This window comes from Fistularia commersonii, chromosome 3 (assembly GCF_037954325.1).
Source record: "Fistularia commersonii isolate RoL2024-O1a breed Wild chromosome 3, RoL_Fcom_v1.0, whole genome shotgun sequence".
In the NCBI taxonomy this organism is placed as follows: domain Eukaryota; kingdom Metazoa; phylum Chordata; class Actinopteri; order Syngnathiformes; family Fistulariidae; genus Fistularia; species Fistularia commersonii.
The window spans coordinates 21,302,914-21,319,628 of NC_141286.1; the positions used below are offsets into that span (position 1 = coordinate 21,302,914).

At 47.2% G+C, this 16,715-nt stretch overlaps 1 protein-coding gene across 28 annotated transcripts in view; it reads right to left on the minus strand.

Moving 5' to 3' along the window:
- The window catches only part of neo1a (neogenin 1a), a 158,429-nt gene that overhangs the window by 105,047 nt on the left and 36,667 nt on the right, over positions 1–16,715 (minus strand). For all 28 annotated transcript variants that reach the window (XM_086144110.1, XM_086144103.1, XM_086144095.1 and 25 more), the window contains one exon: positions 1,996–2,319. In XM_086144110.1, the coding sequence (XP_086000236.1) occupies positions 1,996–2,319 (324 nt within the window). The remainder of the gene's footprint in view (positions 1–1,995; positions 2,320–16,715) is intronic.

Consider the following 16,715-nt stretch of genomic DNA (forward strand, 5'->3'; position numbering starts at 1 on the left):
TTAAAGGATTTGAAAAGATTTGATTCGGGGGAGGTTTGCGAGATTGTTTTTTGTTTAACAGCTTGACAAGTTTAACATCAAGCACAGGTAGTATGCCCTTATTTGTTTCTGGCACTACTAGCAAAAAGTAAAATGTCTGGAAATGCTTGGGTAGTGTTTAGAATATAAGGCTTTAGAATATAAATCTTACATATATCCCTGAAATAGTATGTCAGCATATTTTCTAATAGCTCTCATACCTGACAAACAGCTATAAGTTACAAATAAGTTAGTTGGCAAAGTAGCTCGCCATGTCCATGATGAGTTGGCTAACAAAGTAGCTAGCGTCAGCATCCACAATAAACTAGCAAGCAAAGTAGCATACTGCAAAGTGCACAATAAGTTATCTGGCAAAGAAGCTTGTCGTCAAATTCATGATAAGTTATCCAATGGTGAAGTGCTTGCTACATTATACAATAAGTTAGCTTGCAAAATAGATGTTGATGATAGAATGTTGTTGCAACATTCATAGTGGCATAACGGCTGCCATGTTAGACAACAAGTTACTAGCAAAGAAGCTTGATGCCACATCCGCAGCAGTAAGTCTGCTAGTTCAGCAGCTTGCTACGACATCCAAATAGGTTAGCTAGCAAAGTAGCTTCCTGCTACATTCACAATAAGATTACTAAGTAAGCCACAATAACGTATCTAACAGAGTAGCAGGCTGCTACGTGCACAATAAGTTAACTGGCAAAGTAGCTTACTGCTACATCCCAGGCAAGTTGATCAAATATCTATAATAGATTGTAAAAGTTTACAAATGTACGATTTTCTTCTGAACCATTGACAGACGTCAGACGTGTCATTGAAAGGCGATGACAAGCCTCCGACTGGACGGACGCTGCGGCAGCCCGAGCCCCGCAACAACATTGTTATTGTTTCGTTGCTGCGGGGAGTCACATTACGCGTTCAGTCGGACAACGGAATTCTTTGAGCGCAAATCTGCCCGATCTCTCCGGCGGTAATTTGCTGCATCATTAGCATCATTGAAGTTAATACCCCTTTGACAGGAGACACAGTCGGATGCTACCTCGTCAGTAGTATGGTTTGTCAAACAAGCTTTATACTGTACTATCCCGTTGTCAACAAGAGGCCTCTTGAGTGTCTTTAAATCTGCCAGAGGAGTACTGAGGCGAAGGCGCACAGTAAATGCATTCTGCCGCTCCTCTGGCAGCAAATTGAATTTCGGGGCACGGCTTGACTCAAAACACCTAATAATCCCACGTCACTTGCTGTTCCCAAGCTGAACAAGGTCACATTGTAACACTGGAAATAGGGAAGAGAGGGAGAGAGAGGGGGCTTTTTTTTTTTCCCCCATTCCCGAGCATTTATACAGCAGGGTGATGCATTCAAGCTCCGGCTAGGTGAGGGAAAGAACAGGGGCCAGCCCGAGTCAAGGCCGAGGAAACAATCAACCGACGGGAGCGACGAGAGGGCCTTTTCACATCGGCATATGCCATTGTTCACCCGCACAGTCGGAGAAAAAGAAAATAGCTATAGCATCCCTACACGCCGTGTTAGTCTGTGCTGCCTTTTACCTCCAAAAACGTACATTTTATCTTTAATCTGGTTCGCATCCAGGTATTCCGGATGCAAAACAAGCAGATGAAACACACGGTACGCCCGGGAACTCTAGGAGTTTGAAAGAGACGATGACAACAACAACAAGACAACTGAAAATCAACTGTGTGGGCGCCTGGCTGGCGCGCTAGCTCTGTTAGCGCTCGCGCAAGATTATTTTTATCCGCTTCCCGCTCATTTAATCAGTTACTCACACGTCAAACCGGGTCGGATCCAGATGTTCCAACCTGTCATTGGAGGCGAGATCTTAAAATTTCGGGGGGGGGGGGGGGCGTCGTGACAATTTAGCAATTGCTCCGACGGCGTTGTCGCAGCGGCGCAGAATTGGTGCGAAACGGCTTCGCTAACGTAGCCGAGGAAGGTTGTCGGCCTCACCTGCGACGGAAAGGCGCGCCGTGCGGCTGGAGATGGAGCCCAGGTTCTCGATGGTGGCGACGCACTGGTAGGTGCCCTCATCCGGCTTGTTGTGCTTGGAGTGAACCACGTGGGTGAAGAAGAGCGAGCCATCCGGGAGGATGCGCCGCCTCTCGTCCGACACCAGGCTCATGAAGGTGCCGTCCTTCTTCCACTCCACGCGCGCCGGCGTGGCGGCGTCGCTGTGCGCCGAGCAGTTGAGCAGCGCCGAGTTGCCCCGGACGGCCAGAGTGTCCTGAGGCTCCACGGTGAACCAGAAGGGGCTGAAGGGCTGTGCGGCTGAAGCTGGAAACACAAACACAAAATGGGCTTTAATTTGTGAAAGCGCGAGCAGACGGCCGGGAGCACAAAATGAGCGGTTAGTGTTTTGGCTTAACTTTGGTATCGCTGGTACTCATGCTAATGTTGTAAAAACCAGTTTGAAAGCTACTTAACAGATTAAATGCGATGCTTCCCGGATTTAGTTTTCTCTTGAGCTGGCTGGCTGATGCCACGAGGCGAAAAATGAAAAGATAATGTTTTATCTGAATGAGACGGTTGTCCAGAAATCAGATAAGGCACTGAAAAATCAAAAAAAAAAAAAAAAAAAACAGTCCGGTTACTATTCTTGAGGTTCAAAAAAAGGGAGGTACTTTTACTGCTTTTTTTTACTGGTTTAGGTCCTAAATTTCCAGCAACCCTGCAAACCCCTCATTGCCAATATATATGTAAAAATATATGATATGTTATATAATAAATACTATATATTTATTCTATAAATGCAAAGTGCAGCTTACCTCAAAGTCAGTTACCAATGGTACAATTTGCACACTTCTTTACTATTATTTATTATACCTAAATCATATATATATATATTTTTTTTTATTCACCTATATATTTATTGATATAATTTGATGCTGCCCCCCCATGTGCCCCCAAATAGCCCCTTTGAGACAAATAAAGATTCTGATTCCAATTCTAATAACAAACATTTGGAAGGACTGCATAAAAAATATCTCGGTATTCCTTCCTTGATAAAAATATCAAATCACCGCATCGCCTGTCAAACTGAATCAAATGTCGGCCGACGGCCAAACTCATTTATAAAAAAAAAAAAAAAAAACCTGAGCAGCACTGACTGGTGCCTCAACGGCCAAATATTTAGTCATTTAAAAAAAGAAAACTCCGAAGGCGAGACGAAGAAGCCTCTACGTCCGTGTCTACATTCGGCGCTCCTATCGCTCCCTGAGCTCTATCCGGCCCGGACGCTACGACAGGCTTTTTATTATCGAGCCACGAGCCCCGTTGGAATTAGACATGAGGAATTGACAAATTTATCCAAGATTAGCCTGGCCGGCAAGTTAATATCACTCTTTGCCCTATTATAAAAAAAAGAGAGTGCGGAAAAGGAGTAAACACGCCGGAATGCGTCTGCCATTTCATTTTCCTCCAAACGTAAACGCCAACATCCCGCCCACGTGGACGCGCGGGGGGGAAACGAAACCGGTAAGTGCAATTTCTTTGCGTTTGTCCTTTTCCATTATTCAAGCGCTGCCAGGCTAGGAGTCACCTAGCGGTATTGTTTAGATAAATAACACCAATTATCAGTTGCGCGGGGACGGAGGAAGAGCAAGAAGAAAATAATTAAGGGGGTTATGGGGGTATTTTAATAATGCACGAATGAACGGAGTGAAACACCGGGCTGAATGTTAAATGCAGTTTAAAACACCCGCCCCCCGCCCCTCTTCCAAGGAAATGGCATTTCTCCAAGGAGAGAGTGAGAAAAAGAGATATGCCGGTGTCAGTGGTTCAGCTATTTAACGACCGGGAGGTAATTTCTCTACCTCGTGGTGCCAAGTCCCTGGCGTGAGATCCAAAAGGGAAAAAGTAATGTAATGCCCGGTCTATTATGGTAGCAACACTGCTGCCTGTCCCCGCCGCACTTGAGTTATCTCGAGAGCGCAAACAATTACCGTGAAAACGCTGCAGAAAACGGCAGGAGCCGAACGGAGATTTCCCGCTTTTCGGGGGAGGTGGTGGGGGATTTCGCCGTCGTATTTCCCGGAGTCTAGCGATCGGTTGTGCGGTAATGGACGACGAGTGCCGGCGTTAAGGACCCTGACATCGAGGGCGGGCCGATCACAAGACTCCTTCCGTAAAGCGGTTGAGGGATTACAAACATAGCTTTTTCGTAGGGTGTCGTGTCGCTAATGTACTCTTAGTACCGCCGCAACGCCGCTTTAATGGATTAGCGAAAAACAGCACGTTTAAAACGCAATGTAAATAAAGAAAAACTAATTTCCGGATGATAAGCCGCTACTTTTTTTTCCCCCCACGCGCTTTGAACACTGCGGCCTCAACAATTATGTGGATAATATATGTTTTTTTTTTTTTGGGCTGATGAGCTTCATGCCGCCGAAATGTTTAGCTTCGTCACGTCGGACCGATGAAATTACAGTGAATTTCCGACACTGAAAAAGACGGTTTTCATGGTTTTAGTGCGAAGTAGGAAGACAAAGATAGCGATTAGCCGGAGTGGGATAAATCGGGGATGGAAAATGGATGGACTTTTCCTAGGGTTATTTATTATTAATCTTTTTCATCGCCCGCGTTACAGGCAATGTTCGGAAAAAAAAGCATTTCCAATACATATTTGCGGATGTTATCGGTATGTATTTAATTTAAAGTTGAGAAAAAAAAAAAAGGTTGCTGTGTAAACATGTCATGCTACAACGTGCACACCTGCGGCTTCTCGACAAGTGTGGCCTACATATGTGCACACGTATATATTTGTTTATTTTTGCGGCTTGCATTGAGTTGCGCTCAATAGTTTGGGGAAAAAAAACGGTACACTACGTGAGCGGCAGAAGTGCGATTGTGTTTCCAGGAATCCGTTCAGGCGGACCGTGATGAAGGACCGCGGTAAATGACCAAGGGGGGGAGGGAAGGAAAAGACCTGAGCTAGCGAAACGCGTTTTTCCGCTATACGTCAAAGCAGAGAACAGAAGGTTGAGGAGCGAACAGCTGATTTCAGGAAACCGTGAATCTGGAGCAGACCTGAGTGCACGACGGGCCGGAAGGAGACAAGTGCGGGGAAATATTACCGTCGGCGTACATGACAGATGGGCTGGGAGCAGAGTGCAGTGGCAGTCGGCGGGGAATCGGTCACTCCTAGTGAGCGGAGGCTCCTTAACAATCCCTGCAGCATGTTCCTTGATCTCCCCGTGTGTGTGTGTGTGTGTGTGTGTGTGTTGCGGATTGAGCCTCCAGACCGGGCGGGTCTCCAGTAAAAACATCTTCGGTCGCTCCCGATCTGAGGAAGGGAACCGGCCGGCCGTGAAGGTCCTGGACGGTAGATGTCCGGAGCCAAAGCGGACGTCTCGGGCAGCCCGTCGTCATGGTAGCGGGCGGGGGGAGGACTTCGCTTCGACTGTCAAACAAAATGGCCAACCATCTGCTTTGGGTTTCAGACGTGAAAGAGAGGGGGAAGGGAAGTGGAATTGGCGTGGCGGGACTCCGGTTCATGTGTGCTCACCTTCTTCCTCGCAGGGGCGAGATTATCTGGAGGTACTCCGCTAATTGATCGAATGGAAGTGATCAATCACTCGGCTGATAGCGGGCCAAACAGTACTGGCGGCGGCAGCGACCGAAGTCCAAGTTCTGAGCAGCTCTGAGTGAAATCAGTGAAATCCTATGAGACCAGCGGTCTGCACGAAGAAAAAGTAAAATGAAGGGAGGATGCCAAATACGGTCAAAAAGTCCGTATAATCGGCACAAGCCGGGGTCCTCCCTGAGCTGAGAGTCCCGGGCACATAAGGGGCTCCCACTTGAAGCTTGTGCCAAACTAAATATGCCAACAAATTACGACTTCTGTGCCCAATGGGCTGAGGCCAGGGTCGACGAGCTCTACCATCGGTGCCGATGAATTACAGGGTATCGACTAATCCGGCTAATCGGGCTACTGACAAAGACCTTGTCCCCTTTCGTCCCTTCCATTAGTCACCTCTTTGAAGGGAAGGTGGTGCGGAAGAAAGATGGAGGTAGATGATTGGCTACGGTAGCCCCCGAGGGAAGGGGAACCCAAAGGAAAAGTAGTCATACATCCTATGGTAAGAGTTGGGTGGAAAAGTCTAAGCCTGGAAACCAACGGCAAGGTCAGTTTCTGGGAAAGCGTGGCCTTCCTGCCCTTTCGACCAGGCCCGGGAGGCAAGCTATGGAAAACCTTTCAGGTTTTGAATCCGCGACTTTCGTGGAACTGGCTGCGGAGACCACCTTCTGGTTGGAAAGAAAGTCAGTAGCCAGAAGAAGCAGAAAAAAAAAAAAATCACCCAATCACGAACAAACTCAAAAAGAGTTTTCAACCCAAATGAATCAACATACAAACATGTTAGTACTCAGCACTGTTTACATCGTTCATCGTTGTGTTCTCCTGTTATAGCGCGTTTTTTGGCGCTTTTATCAGGAAGCTAGTCCTCATTATGGCTCCCAAGCAGGTCAAAAGTGCTGGTGACAGTGGTGTTAAGAAGTAGTTAAGAATTTTAGGAAAGAAATAATAGCTAAACGTGAGCGTGTTGTTCGTAGCGCTCGCCAAACACAGCGCCGTGGCTAATTCACCGACCCTGAAGAACAAAGATGTGCTAAAGACGGCTGCTGTGACGGCTAAAGGGGTGACTACGCTAACGAAGCAGAGGTCTAAGGGTCCTAGAAGGAGTCGAAAAGCGATTGTTTGGATTAATGAAAGACAGCCAGCTGGAGAGAGCATTAGCGAGGGTCTCGTATGCGAGACAGCTTTACTTCACTGATTTAGTGAAGGAAACACAGAGTACAAGTGCTGGCAAGAGGAGAAAGAACACCAGAAACACAGTAATAAATGAGGTTATCTAATTCCTTTCTGTATTTTTGCCACAAATAAACCCACAGAAAAGTTTCAAAAGAATACGGTATGTTTTTTGGGGCTGGAGAACGGACCAGTGGGATTCACATTGATTTCGTTGGGAAAAATGTACTCAGTTGTCGGACATTTCAGGTCGAAAAGAATTCGTAAGCAGAGGTTCTACCGATGATCATCGAAGTACGTAGATGGATATGAAACCAAAGCTAGCAGGGATGGCATACGAGTAATACTTTCCCTTTCGGTCTTTCCCCCTAAGGGGTCGCCGCTGCAAATCAATCCCTTCCATCGATCCGTAATCCCCGTATTCGCTTCTCTCACACCAACTAACTTCATGTCCTCTTTCAATACGTCCATAAATCTTTTCTTTGGTCTTCCTCAAGACCTCCTGCCTGGCAGCTCCAATTCCAGCATTCGTCTACCAATATATTCTCTATCCCTCCTCTGTACATGACCCAACCATCTCAGTCCGGCTTCTCTGACCTTCTCTCCAAAACATCTAACATGTGCTGTTCCTCTGATAGACTCATTCCTGATCCTATCCATCCTGGTCACTCCCGAAGAGAACCTCGACATCTTCATCTCTGCGACTTCTAGCTCTGCCTCCTGTCTTTTTGTCATTGTAACTGTCTCTAGGCCATAAAAGCGTCACTAGTCTCACCACTGACTTGTACACCTTTCCTTTCATTCTGTCTGAAAGTCTTCCATCGCTTAGTACCCCTGACACTTTTCTCCACCCATTCCAGTCTGCTCGAGCCCCTGAACTGTTGACCCTAAGTACTTGAAATCCTTCAACTTCTTGATCTCCACTCACTGTAGCCTCACCGTTCCACCTGGGTTCCTCTCATTCACATACATGTATTCCGTAATGCTGCGACCGACCAGAAGAAGATAACAATGGCGGTGGAAGTAGAGCGGCAGGATCTACAGTACGGTCGCCCGTTCGCTAAGTACGTGCCGTCCCAAATCCACTTTGCTCGGCGGCCGCGGACAGGTTTGCCGGCCCGGCTTAAGGTAAACCACGTTTCCAGATAAAGCAGGGATTCCCAGCGGGACGAGGTCAGGTAAATCTCCAAGACCACTGCAGGATAAAAAAAACCCTAGCCTGAGCTATAGGACGAAGGGTCCGATTTTTTTTTTTTTTTTTTTTTTGTCTTCTGGCAGGGCACTCCTCCGCACTTCGGGTGGAACATCCCAGGAGACGGCTACAAGGACGAGCGGCCGAGGGACTACTCTCCGCACAAAGACCGCTGTGCTCAGCGGGAAGCCTTCCAGCAACCCTCTTGCTGACCTGCCGCTGGAAAGCCGCCACATTGATCTCGCTGAGCTGGAGAACAGAGATCCCTCTATGTCTCGGGGCTCAGGGGGGACAACGGGATCCTTCACGCTCGCTAAAAACAAACACCACCGAAGGAAACCCTGGCGAGTTAGGGGGAACTCTTGGAAACAAAATAGAAGGTAACATTAAATTTTATACCTTCTGGTGCTTTGTGGATTTTGTCTTTCATCCAATCATTTTTTTTTTTTTTTTTTTTGGCGCTTATACTCCAACAAAGCCCTTCCCCGACACCAAATAGTCCCTTGCGATCCAGCATCTCGGTCAATGAAATGTCCAAACGCGTATCAGCAGAAATTCGGTCGATGCATTTCCGCGCCCGCTAATGAGGCATCGCGGATGAAGGACGAGTTTCCACTCAGATGATGATGGCGGCGGCGGCGGTCGGACCGGGCGCTGGGGTTTTAATGAACTGGGGCTCTTGATTCACCGGTTCTCTCCCTCTGAAGTTTGCTCTCCTGCTTGTAATGAAACGGGAGTCGCTCCCTCGCTCCCTTCCACGTCTCTCCAGCCATCTTCTCCCGCCGTCTATTTTCTTTTCCTGCCTCTTTTGCACGAGAACCCTTCATCCTTTCCGCCCTGTCCGGACTCCCCTCCAAGACAATCTGCCGCTGAGAGACAGCCGGCGGAGGGGGAGAAACGGGAGCTTCTGGTGTCTGAAAGCCGAGTGGTTTCTTTGAGACGCGCCACGGTACGGCCGACATAAACGCCCGACAGAAGCCCTGGCGATGTGAGATCTGCAATCAGCTCGTTCTGGTACAGTCGTCGTCGGCGGTTGATGGAATGAGAGATCGCGGCCAAGCCGTAACAGGATGGACAAAATGACTGGCGTGCTTCGTGCGCCGGCCAATCCTGCGCTGGCGCGCGCTCAGCTGGCGGCTTAAAGGTGGAACGGATCCAGTTTCTGTCCGGAGCCTAAAAGCGAGGGGTGAGGGCGGAAGGGTCGAGAGCAGGTTCGACCGGAACGCCTCAGGTTTGGCTGGAGGAAAACAAATGGTCTGCGCTCTAATCAGATAGAGGACTGGATCCGGCTGAGGGGAGTTTGAGCTTAAAAGGATCGGAGAACGCTTGAAGCGCTCGAGTAGATATCAATTGGAATGGAGACACTGTTCGGGTTTCGTTGCGGGAAGGGACGCTGATACTGCTTGACAAACAAACCGGCAATGTTGCAATTGAAGAACTCAAAAACCAAACCGGGGTATGCAGGCCTCACAGAACCGGGTAAGTTCTCCTTCCTCCGCTGCGGATGAGGATAAATGACAGATTTTGAAGAGTCGGGTCGCGAGCGAAATTAAGAAAAATGGAAAGGGCGATAGGACGTCAAAGGATCGAACTCGAAAAGGTGAAACAGGCGACTGGGAGGAAAGTACACCAGGTGAATGGAATTTCCGCCGCCAGAGATCCGGGAGTCGGTGTGACGGAGAGAGGCCTCGAGCCCAAAACTCCTCACAAGCTTACGGACAGAAATCAAATGTGGCTCCAGGAAGTAGCCTCCTCCGGGAGGAACCTTTTAGTTGTGCATTCTCGTAAGGAATTAGGGACCACGGTAGCAAGCATCTGCGACATAGAGCTTGAGCACCAAAGTCAAAAACAAACTGCCGCGATGGAGGGTAAGACTACAAGGACAACACGGAGCGTGAAGTCATCACAGCGTCCATGCTCAGCATGACGGAAGTAATAACAGTGGACTACGATGTTTTTATTCTTGCCCAGCACTGCTTTGCCAGGTGAGAATTGTTGGTTCAGTCCATTTTTGCACGAGGAAACAGCCGAGCAGTGATTGCAGTAGTTTAAAGTTCCTATGGAGCCATCGGCGTAAAAATGGTTCAGTGGTCCCCGGTACCTGTGCTGTCCAAAGGCACAAAGAAAAGGTTCTAGGAACTGCAAAAAGTTCCACCAATGCCAAAGGGGCTATAGTTGTCTGTGTCAACTTCCTTTTCATCGCAGTGATTTGTTTCTGGCCCCTCCCGTGGTCCCTCGCCAACTTTCGGAAAGCAAAGCTAAAAAGTTCCCCCCGAAGGAGGGGAGTTCCTGGAACGAAATTTGAGCCTAACAATCGCGGTAAGTTACCCTAAAAAGAACCTGCTTCAGAATGGGAAGTGGTTCCGGAAGTGAGGTCAACAGTTCTTGGTTCCTCTTCTGTCCACTATAAAAGGTTGTAGGAACTACAAAAAAGTTCTGTGAAAGGGGCTGTAGAGTCAATAAACAGAACGCTAAATGTCACGAAGCAGCGTGTAGCTCAGGGCTAAATGGGTATCCGTGGCGCGGGAGGACGGAAGGGTCACAACGTTGTTCAAAAATTGGCCCATTCTTTCTCTGGTTTCTGCCACAATGGCGGCGACCATCATTGTCTGCTGTTGAAGTCTGAAAGCATTCAAAAGAATCGGAGTCTCCAGGAAACACTCAGGTGCAAGAACAAACTGTGCCCTTAAAGAGAAGACAAAGAGGTAGCGGCCAAACAGCTTTTGGAGCTTTTGTGTTGTGAAACTTCAGAAGAGATGAAAGTGAGTGGAAAACCACTCCCTGTGGGGAGTTTACCCCCCTCCAACCGCTCCACTCTTATAGGGCTCCAAAAAAATACCCAAAAAACAAGGACCAGAGAAGGTCTACGGTGAAGCTCTTCATTCATTAAGAGGGTTCATCCCAATGTCTTCACTGACATGTTGGAGCCCAGCCTACCAGGCGAAGCGTCTGGGAAACGGCACCTTCACATACCCGTTCGTGCGCAGTTTTCGGCGCCACTTAAGTCTTTCCTTAGTCGCTTATTTACGCAACTGTCTACAGAGCACGGTACATGTATGCTCCTTCAAAGATATTCCATTGTTCAAGCCATGATAATTCTAGATCTACAGAAAACACCCGGACAGCTTCCTGTGATTAAAAATAAATAAATAGAAATTCTAAAAGGAAGGAGGAAAAGGAGCACCTTCGTCTTACTGTCCACAAGCTCCTCCATGTCCCCCCCACCATGATTAAAAAAAAACCAAAACATCACATGGCTCTTATGAGATACCCTATAAATTTTTTTTCAATGAAATACAATGTGGAATTTTTTTTTTTGAGTAAGAGTGTGCATGTGTGTGTGGGGGGTGGGTTATTAGTTTCATATATGCGCACACACACACACACACACACACACACACACACACACACACACACACACACACACGCGCGCAAGGGGAAGAAAATCAATATATCCAGTACGCCTTGCAAAGTCAAACACCCAGCAATTTATCAGCATTGGATTTCAAAGTCCGATTCTTTCCCTGTTTTGTCCTTGAATGGTCCCCTTTGTCACTTCTCTACTTCTTATCATGGAGGGGGGGGTGGAAGTGGAGTGAGAAAACTGGTAGTTCCGATTCCAGCCATCATTCCAGGACACAAAGTGATTTAAATGGCAGCTCCCGGCACCTAAAATATTGAGTTCCGCATTTGCATAAGAATTAAAGGGTGATTATTGATCATTCTACCGATGAGGACGCCGATGCCAATCACCAAGCTGCAGCGGCTACAAAAGGGACAAGTGACAGCACCATTTTATATATATAAATATATACACACACACACACACACACACACACACACACACACACACACAAAACAGGCATGTCAAAAGTTCGGCCAGCGGGCCAAATGCGGCCCGTGTTAAATTTTCCACTGGTTCACAGCCTCTGTCATAAAATCAATAATAAAATCTAATGTGGTCAGGCAGCATGTTTTTTCCTATTTCATATTTTTGATCTGAGTCTAAAATTGAAATAACGAAAAACACTGCATTCCTGCTTTTTGATGATTGGATAAGGATTCATATGGCCCTCAATTTTTTTTTTTTTGAATAATATCACTGTTAGTGTTATTTTCCAGTTCAAGTTTTTAATTAAGAAGTTCATATCGTTCTGAATGTTTTTTTTTTCAGAGATATTGGTATTCAAATATATATAAAATATATATTAAAAAAAACTTTAAATTTGTGTAGTGTCTCAAGACATGAAAATATGCCACTTGCAATAAAAAAAATCATGAAATAGTTCATTTACATTTTATGTTAATGTTTCAGCGTATCCGTAACACATTTTCATCTCTTTGCAAAAAGTTTAGACACCCCTGCAATAGAATGTGTGACCTATTTCTTTTATTTTTATGTTCCTTTCGGGCCGTGCTGCTGCAAAAAATGTGTGGCCGTCCAAGGAAGTCTCGCAGCGATGGCGAGGAAAGTGCTTACGAAAACCGTAGCGTTCCGGAGATTCGGTTACTACTTGAAACCGGACCCCCCCCCAGCCCAACACACCCTCACACATAGAAAAAAAAAAAAAAACAAACCCTATAAATAACCGGACAAAATATCCCGGGCAGCTCTTGGGAGGCCCGGGGCGCGGGAGAAATGCGAAGATGGTGGAGCGATGGCGGTTTGGGGTTTAAATGTTTGCACCAGGGGCTCAGTTAGATCACAAAATGAAATGAAGAGGCGTTTAGATATTATTAGAGAAGTTTGAGGTCAAACCCCTTCCCCTTTGAAGTCATGAAAGCGGCTTTTTCTTCCGCGGTTTTATTTGCAACACGAGTGTGCGCCTGTCACCTCCCACTTCGGTCTTCAAACAAACCCCACCCCCCGGCCCGCAAACACAGTTAATACCTTTGAGCGGACATTAATTATCCACCCGAGTTGGGAAGTTAGCGACGAGCTAAACGTCTGCCACACAAACACCATCTTCACGGTGTTCTCTCTTTAAATTTTAGTTTAGTCCGTCTGTCGATCATTGCGCTGACGAAAAAAAATGGAGCAAATATTCAAAAAGGTAGATGTTCTTGGGTCCACATGAGTCTGTAAATAGCCCAAACGTGGGAATGACTGCATGTCTCTATAGGACATGCTGATGAGAGGGCGAATGGTTGCTTGACTCAATGTTACATTTTAATGAAACGGTGAACGGTTCTGTCTCGAAATGACATGAGTGAGGGTGAATTGTTGCATGTGTCAGTGTTACCTGTCATGTCATGTGTCTATAAATGAAGGAAAGGGTGAATGGTTGTATGTCTCTTTAGAACATGTGAATGACAGGGTGAATGAATGCATGTCTCCATAGGACAGGTTGAGGGTGAATGGCTGCATGTCTACATATATATGGCATGTGAATGAGAGGGTGAATATCTGCATGGACCTGTGTTGGTTTAAATACAGATGAATGGTTGTATGTTTATAAATGATGTGAATGAATGGCTGCATGTCGATTTAATATATTTGTGAGGGTGAATGTCTGCGTGCATCAGTGTTAAGTTTGAATGGCAGGGTGAATGGTTGCCTGTCTCCATTTTGCATGTTAATGAGGGTGAATGGTTGCGTGTTTAAAGGACGTAAGAATGAGAGAGTGAATGGTTGCGTGTGTATGTGTCGTGTGAATTGTTGCATGTTTAAGTGACGTGTGAAAGAGTGGGTGTATGGTTGCGTGTCTGTCTGACGTGTGAATGGTTGCATGTTTAAGTGACGTGTGAATGAGGGGGTGAATGGTTGCGTGTTTACATGATGTATGAATGGTCGCGTGTTTAAGGGACGTGTGAATGGTTGCATGTTTCAGTGACGTATGAATGAGAGGGTGAATTGTTGCGTGTTTATGTGACGTGTGAATGGTTGCATGTTTAAGGGACGTATGAATGAGGGGGTGAATGGATGCGTGTTTACATGATGTATGACAGGGTGAATGGTTGCGTGTTTATGTGACGTGTGAATGGTTGCATGTTTAAGGAACGTATGAATGAGGGGGTGAATGGTTGCGTGTTTACATGATGTATGACAGGGTGAATGGTTGCATGTTTCAGTGACGTATGAATGAGAGGGTGAATGGTTGCATGTTTAAGTGACGTGTGAATGAGAGGGTGAATGGTTGCGTGTCTGTACCCGACCCAGAGTGCTGGAATGAGCCGGCCTCTCGCGTCCTATGACAGCTGGGATGGGCAGAACCCACCCCCTGGCGACCCTGAACGCAGGACAAGCGGTTCAGAGAATGAACGGATGAATATAATCCCATAAGGATGATTGACAGCAGGTGTGAACTCAGTGACCCCGCCTACTCTCCTCCATGAAACTGGAACACTTAACAGCAAATCAGGCAAGAAAGTTGTAATTTCTCCTCCCTTTTCAGGACCACCCACCGTTTCACAAATTCATTTTTTCGGCACAACTCTTCCGCTTCCGTCCGACCACCGCCCGCTCTTTGTTCGCAATCTTCGCGGCGGATTTTCTCGGCGTCGCGCTCCACCGGAGCGAGGCCTCGGCGCCGGTCCCGGCGGGGCGGAGAGCCGCAACAAAGGATCCTGGGAGACGCAGCGGAGCCCAAGACACCGACGGGAGGTAAGTAGCGTGATACAATAAGCGTAAATACCACCTATTAACCCAGAAAGGCACTGCGGTGCATCCTCACGGAGTTATTTTAAACATGAACACCTGCCGTTTAAAGACGCCTCTTTATTCTGAAAACGAGAAAAAGCGACTCCTCTTCCTCTCCATCCCGGCAGAGGCTGAACACCCCGTCGACTTATCTGCTCCCCGGTCCCTTGTGAATGCTAATGAGGATTGTATTACGGGCTAAGGGTGGCGGCGGCGGTGTAGCGCACCGACGCGGCATAATGGGGTTTCGTTATGAGCCGCATCAACATGGAGAAAATAAAATGACAAAAAAAAAAAGCAGGATGGGAGAAGGTGATTCTCATTGAGGAGAATTAGAGAGACGCCGCGTGTTATTCTGTGTTTCATATACGTTTAGCTGACGCGGGCATCAAACGGCAATATGGCAGGCGCGCTGCACGATCTGCATACGACACCACAAGACAAGCGCGGAATACGAAATATTAATTTATACGAATCGTATAAGGGAGATACGGCGGCGTGGCGCTTCTGCCGCATAGCAAGAAAAGTCCCGCGTTCAATTCCGACATGTTTTGAACGTTCTGACGTGAAAGAGAGGGTGAACGGTTGTTCGTCAGCCAATCGCAGTTGGGACAGGCGACCCATGACTGCAGGACATGCAGTGTAGACAATAAATGAATGAATACCGACATGCTGTAATAATGTTATTATTCGTGATGAATGGGGATTATTATTACAGCTGATGTCAGGATCGGGACAGCAGGCGCACGATTGCTGCTGTTTACATCTCCGGCAGACGGAGAAGCCCGGAGCAGACGGGGGATGAGGTGACGTTCACACATTCGTAAAGACCTTTTTTTTTTTTTTTTTTTTTTTTTTTTTTTTTTTTTTTTTTTTTTTTTTTTTTTTTTTTTTTTTTTTTTTTTTTTTTTTTTTTTTTTTTTTTTTTTTTTTTTTTTTTTTTTGTTTTTTTTTTTTTTTTTGGGTTGTTTTTTTTTTTTTTTTTTTTTTCTGGATTATTTGTCTGCAGCAATTACATCAGATTACCAGAATCAATTTGCCAGCGCCGCAGCCGTCGGGGCGCCTCCGACTTGGTAGAGATAAATCCCCATTTCCTGTACGCCGACGGGGCCTCTATCTCCGTTCCGTGCACATGCACGTGCGCGTGTTGCATTCGCTGTGACTTCAAAGGGGAAAGACTTAGCCCGTCAAAAGGGGTTCCCTCTTTTTCCTCGCACCTCTCCGTCTGTCTCCCTCACAATGATGGCGGGGGGGGGAGACGATGAGCTCTTGACACAAACACTTCCTGTGGCAGATCGCGGTTTCCTCCTTATCTGTCATCCGCCGCCGGTTTCGCTCGGCGGCGGCGCCACGGCTCGCCGCTAGCCACTCTCTCTCCTCCTGGATTTGAGGCCTCGGGCTGACGTCGCATCGCCGTTCGCTCAAACATGGCAACCGAATCGGCGAGGCTCGTATTAATAATACATTAGGGGATTATGTTTAATATGCTACACGTCGCTAACGCGGTATAGCCGGTGTAAATTATTCACAGCGGGAGGGAGCGGGCAACACCTTCCGGACCCGCCCGACCCCAAAGGGGAAAAATTGCACCAACATTTTTTTTTTTTTTTTTTGGAAACAAGAATAAAACTTCCAGAGTTTCCCAAAAAAACAAACAAAAAAAAATTGACAATGAGGGTTTCCGCGAGAGCCGAGCTAAGCTACAGTGCAAGTAAGTGGCTGAGTGGCAGCAGTTGATGAGAGGTAATGATTTGTGTGCAAGTGCACACAAGTGTCCCCCCCCCCCCCCCCCCCCCCGCAACCTCCTCACTACTAACCCCCCAGGGGGGTTCACGCACATGTGCGCTCCTGACGCCGCGCCGAAGCGAGTCCTGCAACCCGGGGCCTGAACCCAGCTAATCCGCAACACAAAAATAAGGATGGTAGTCTGTTACCCCATGTGTGTGTGTGTGTTTTTCATGAGGCATGAAGCAGCGCGCCATGAATTTATAAATACACAAGTAGCTGCTGTCCCTGCGTGCTCTCGCGCATGTATGTGTGTGTGTGTGTGTGTGTGCACGAGCAGCTGACGCGGGGGTTAAACAGCGAACACG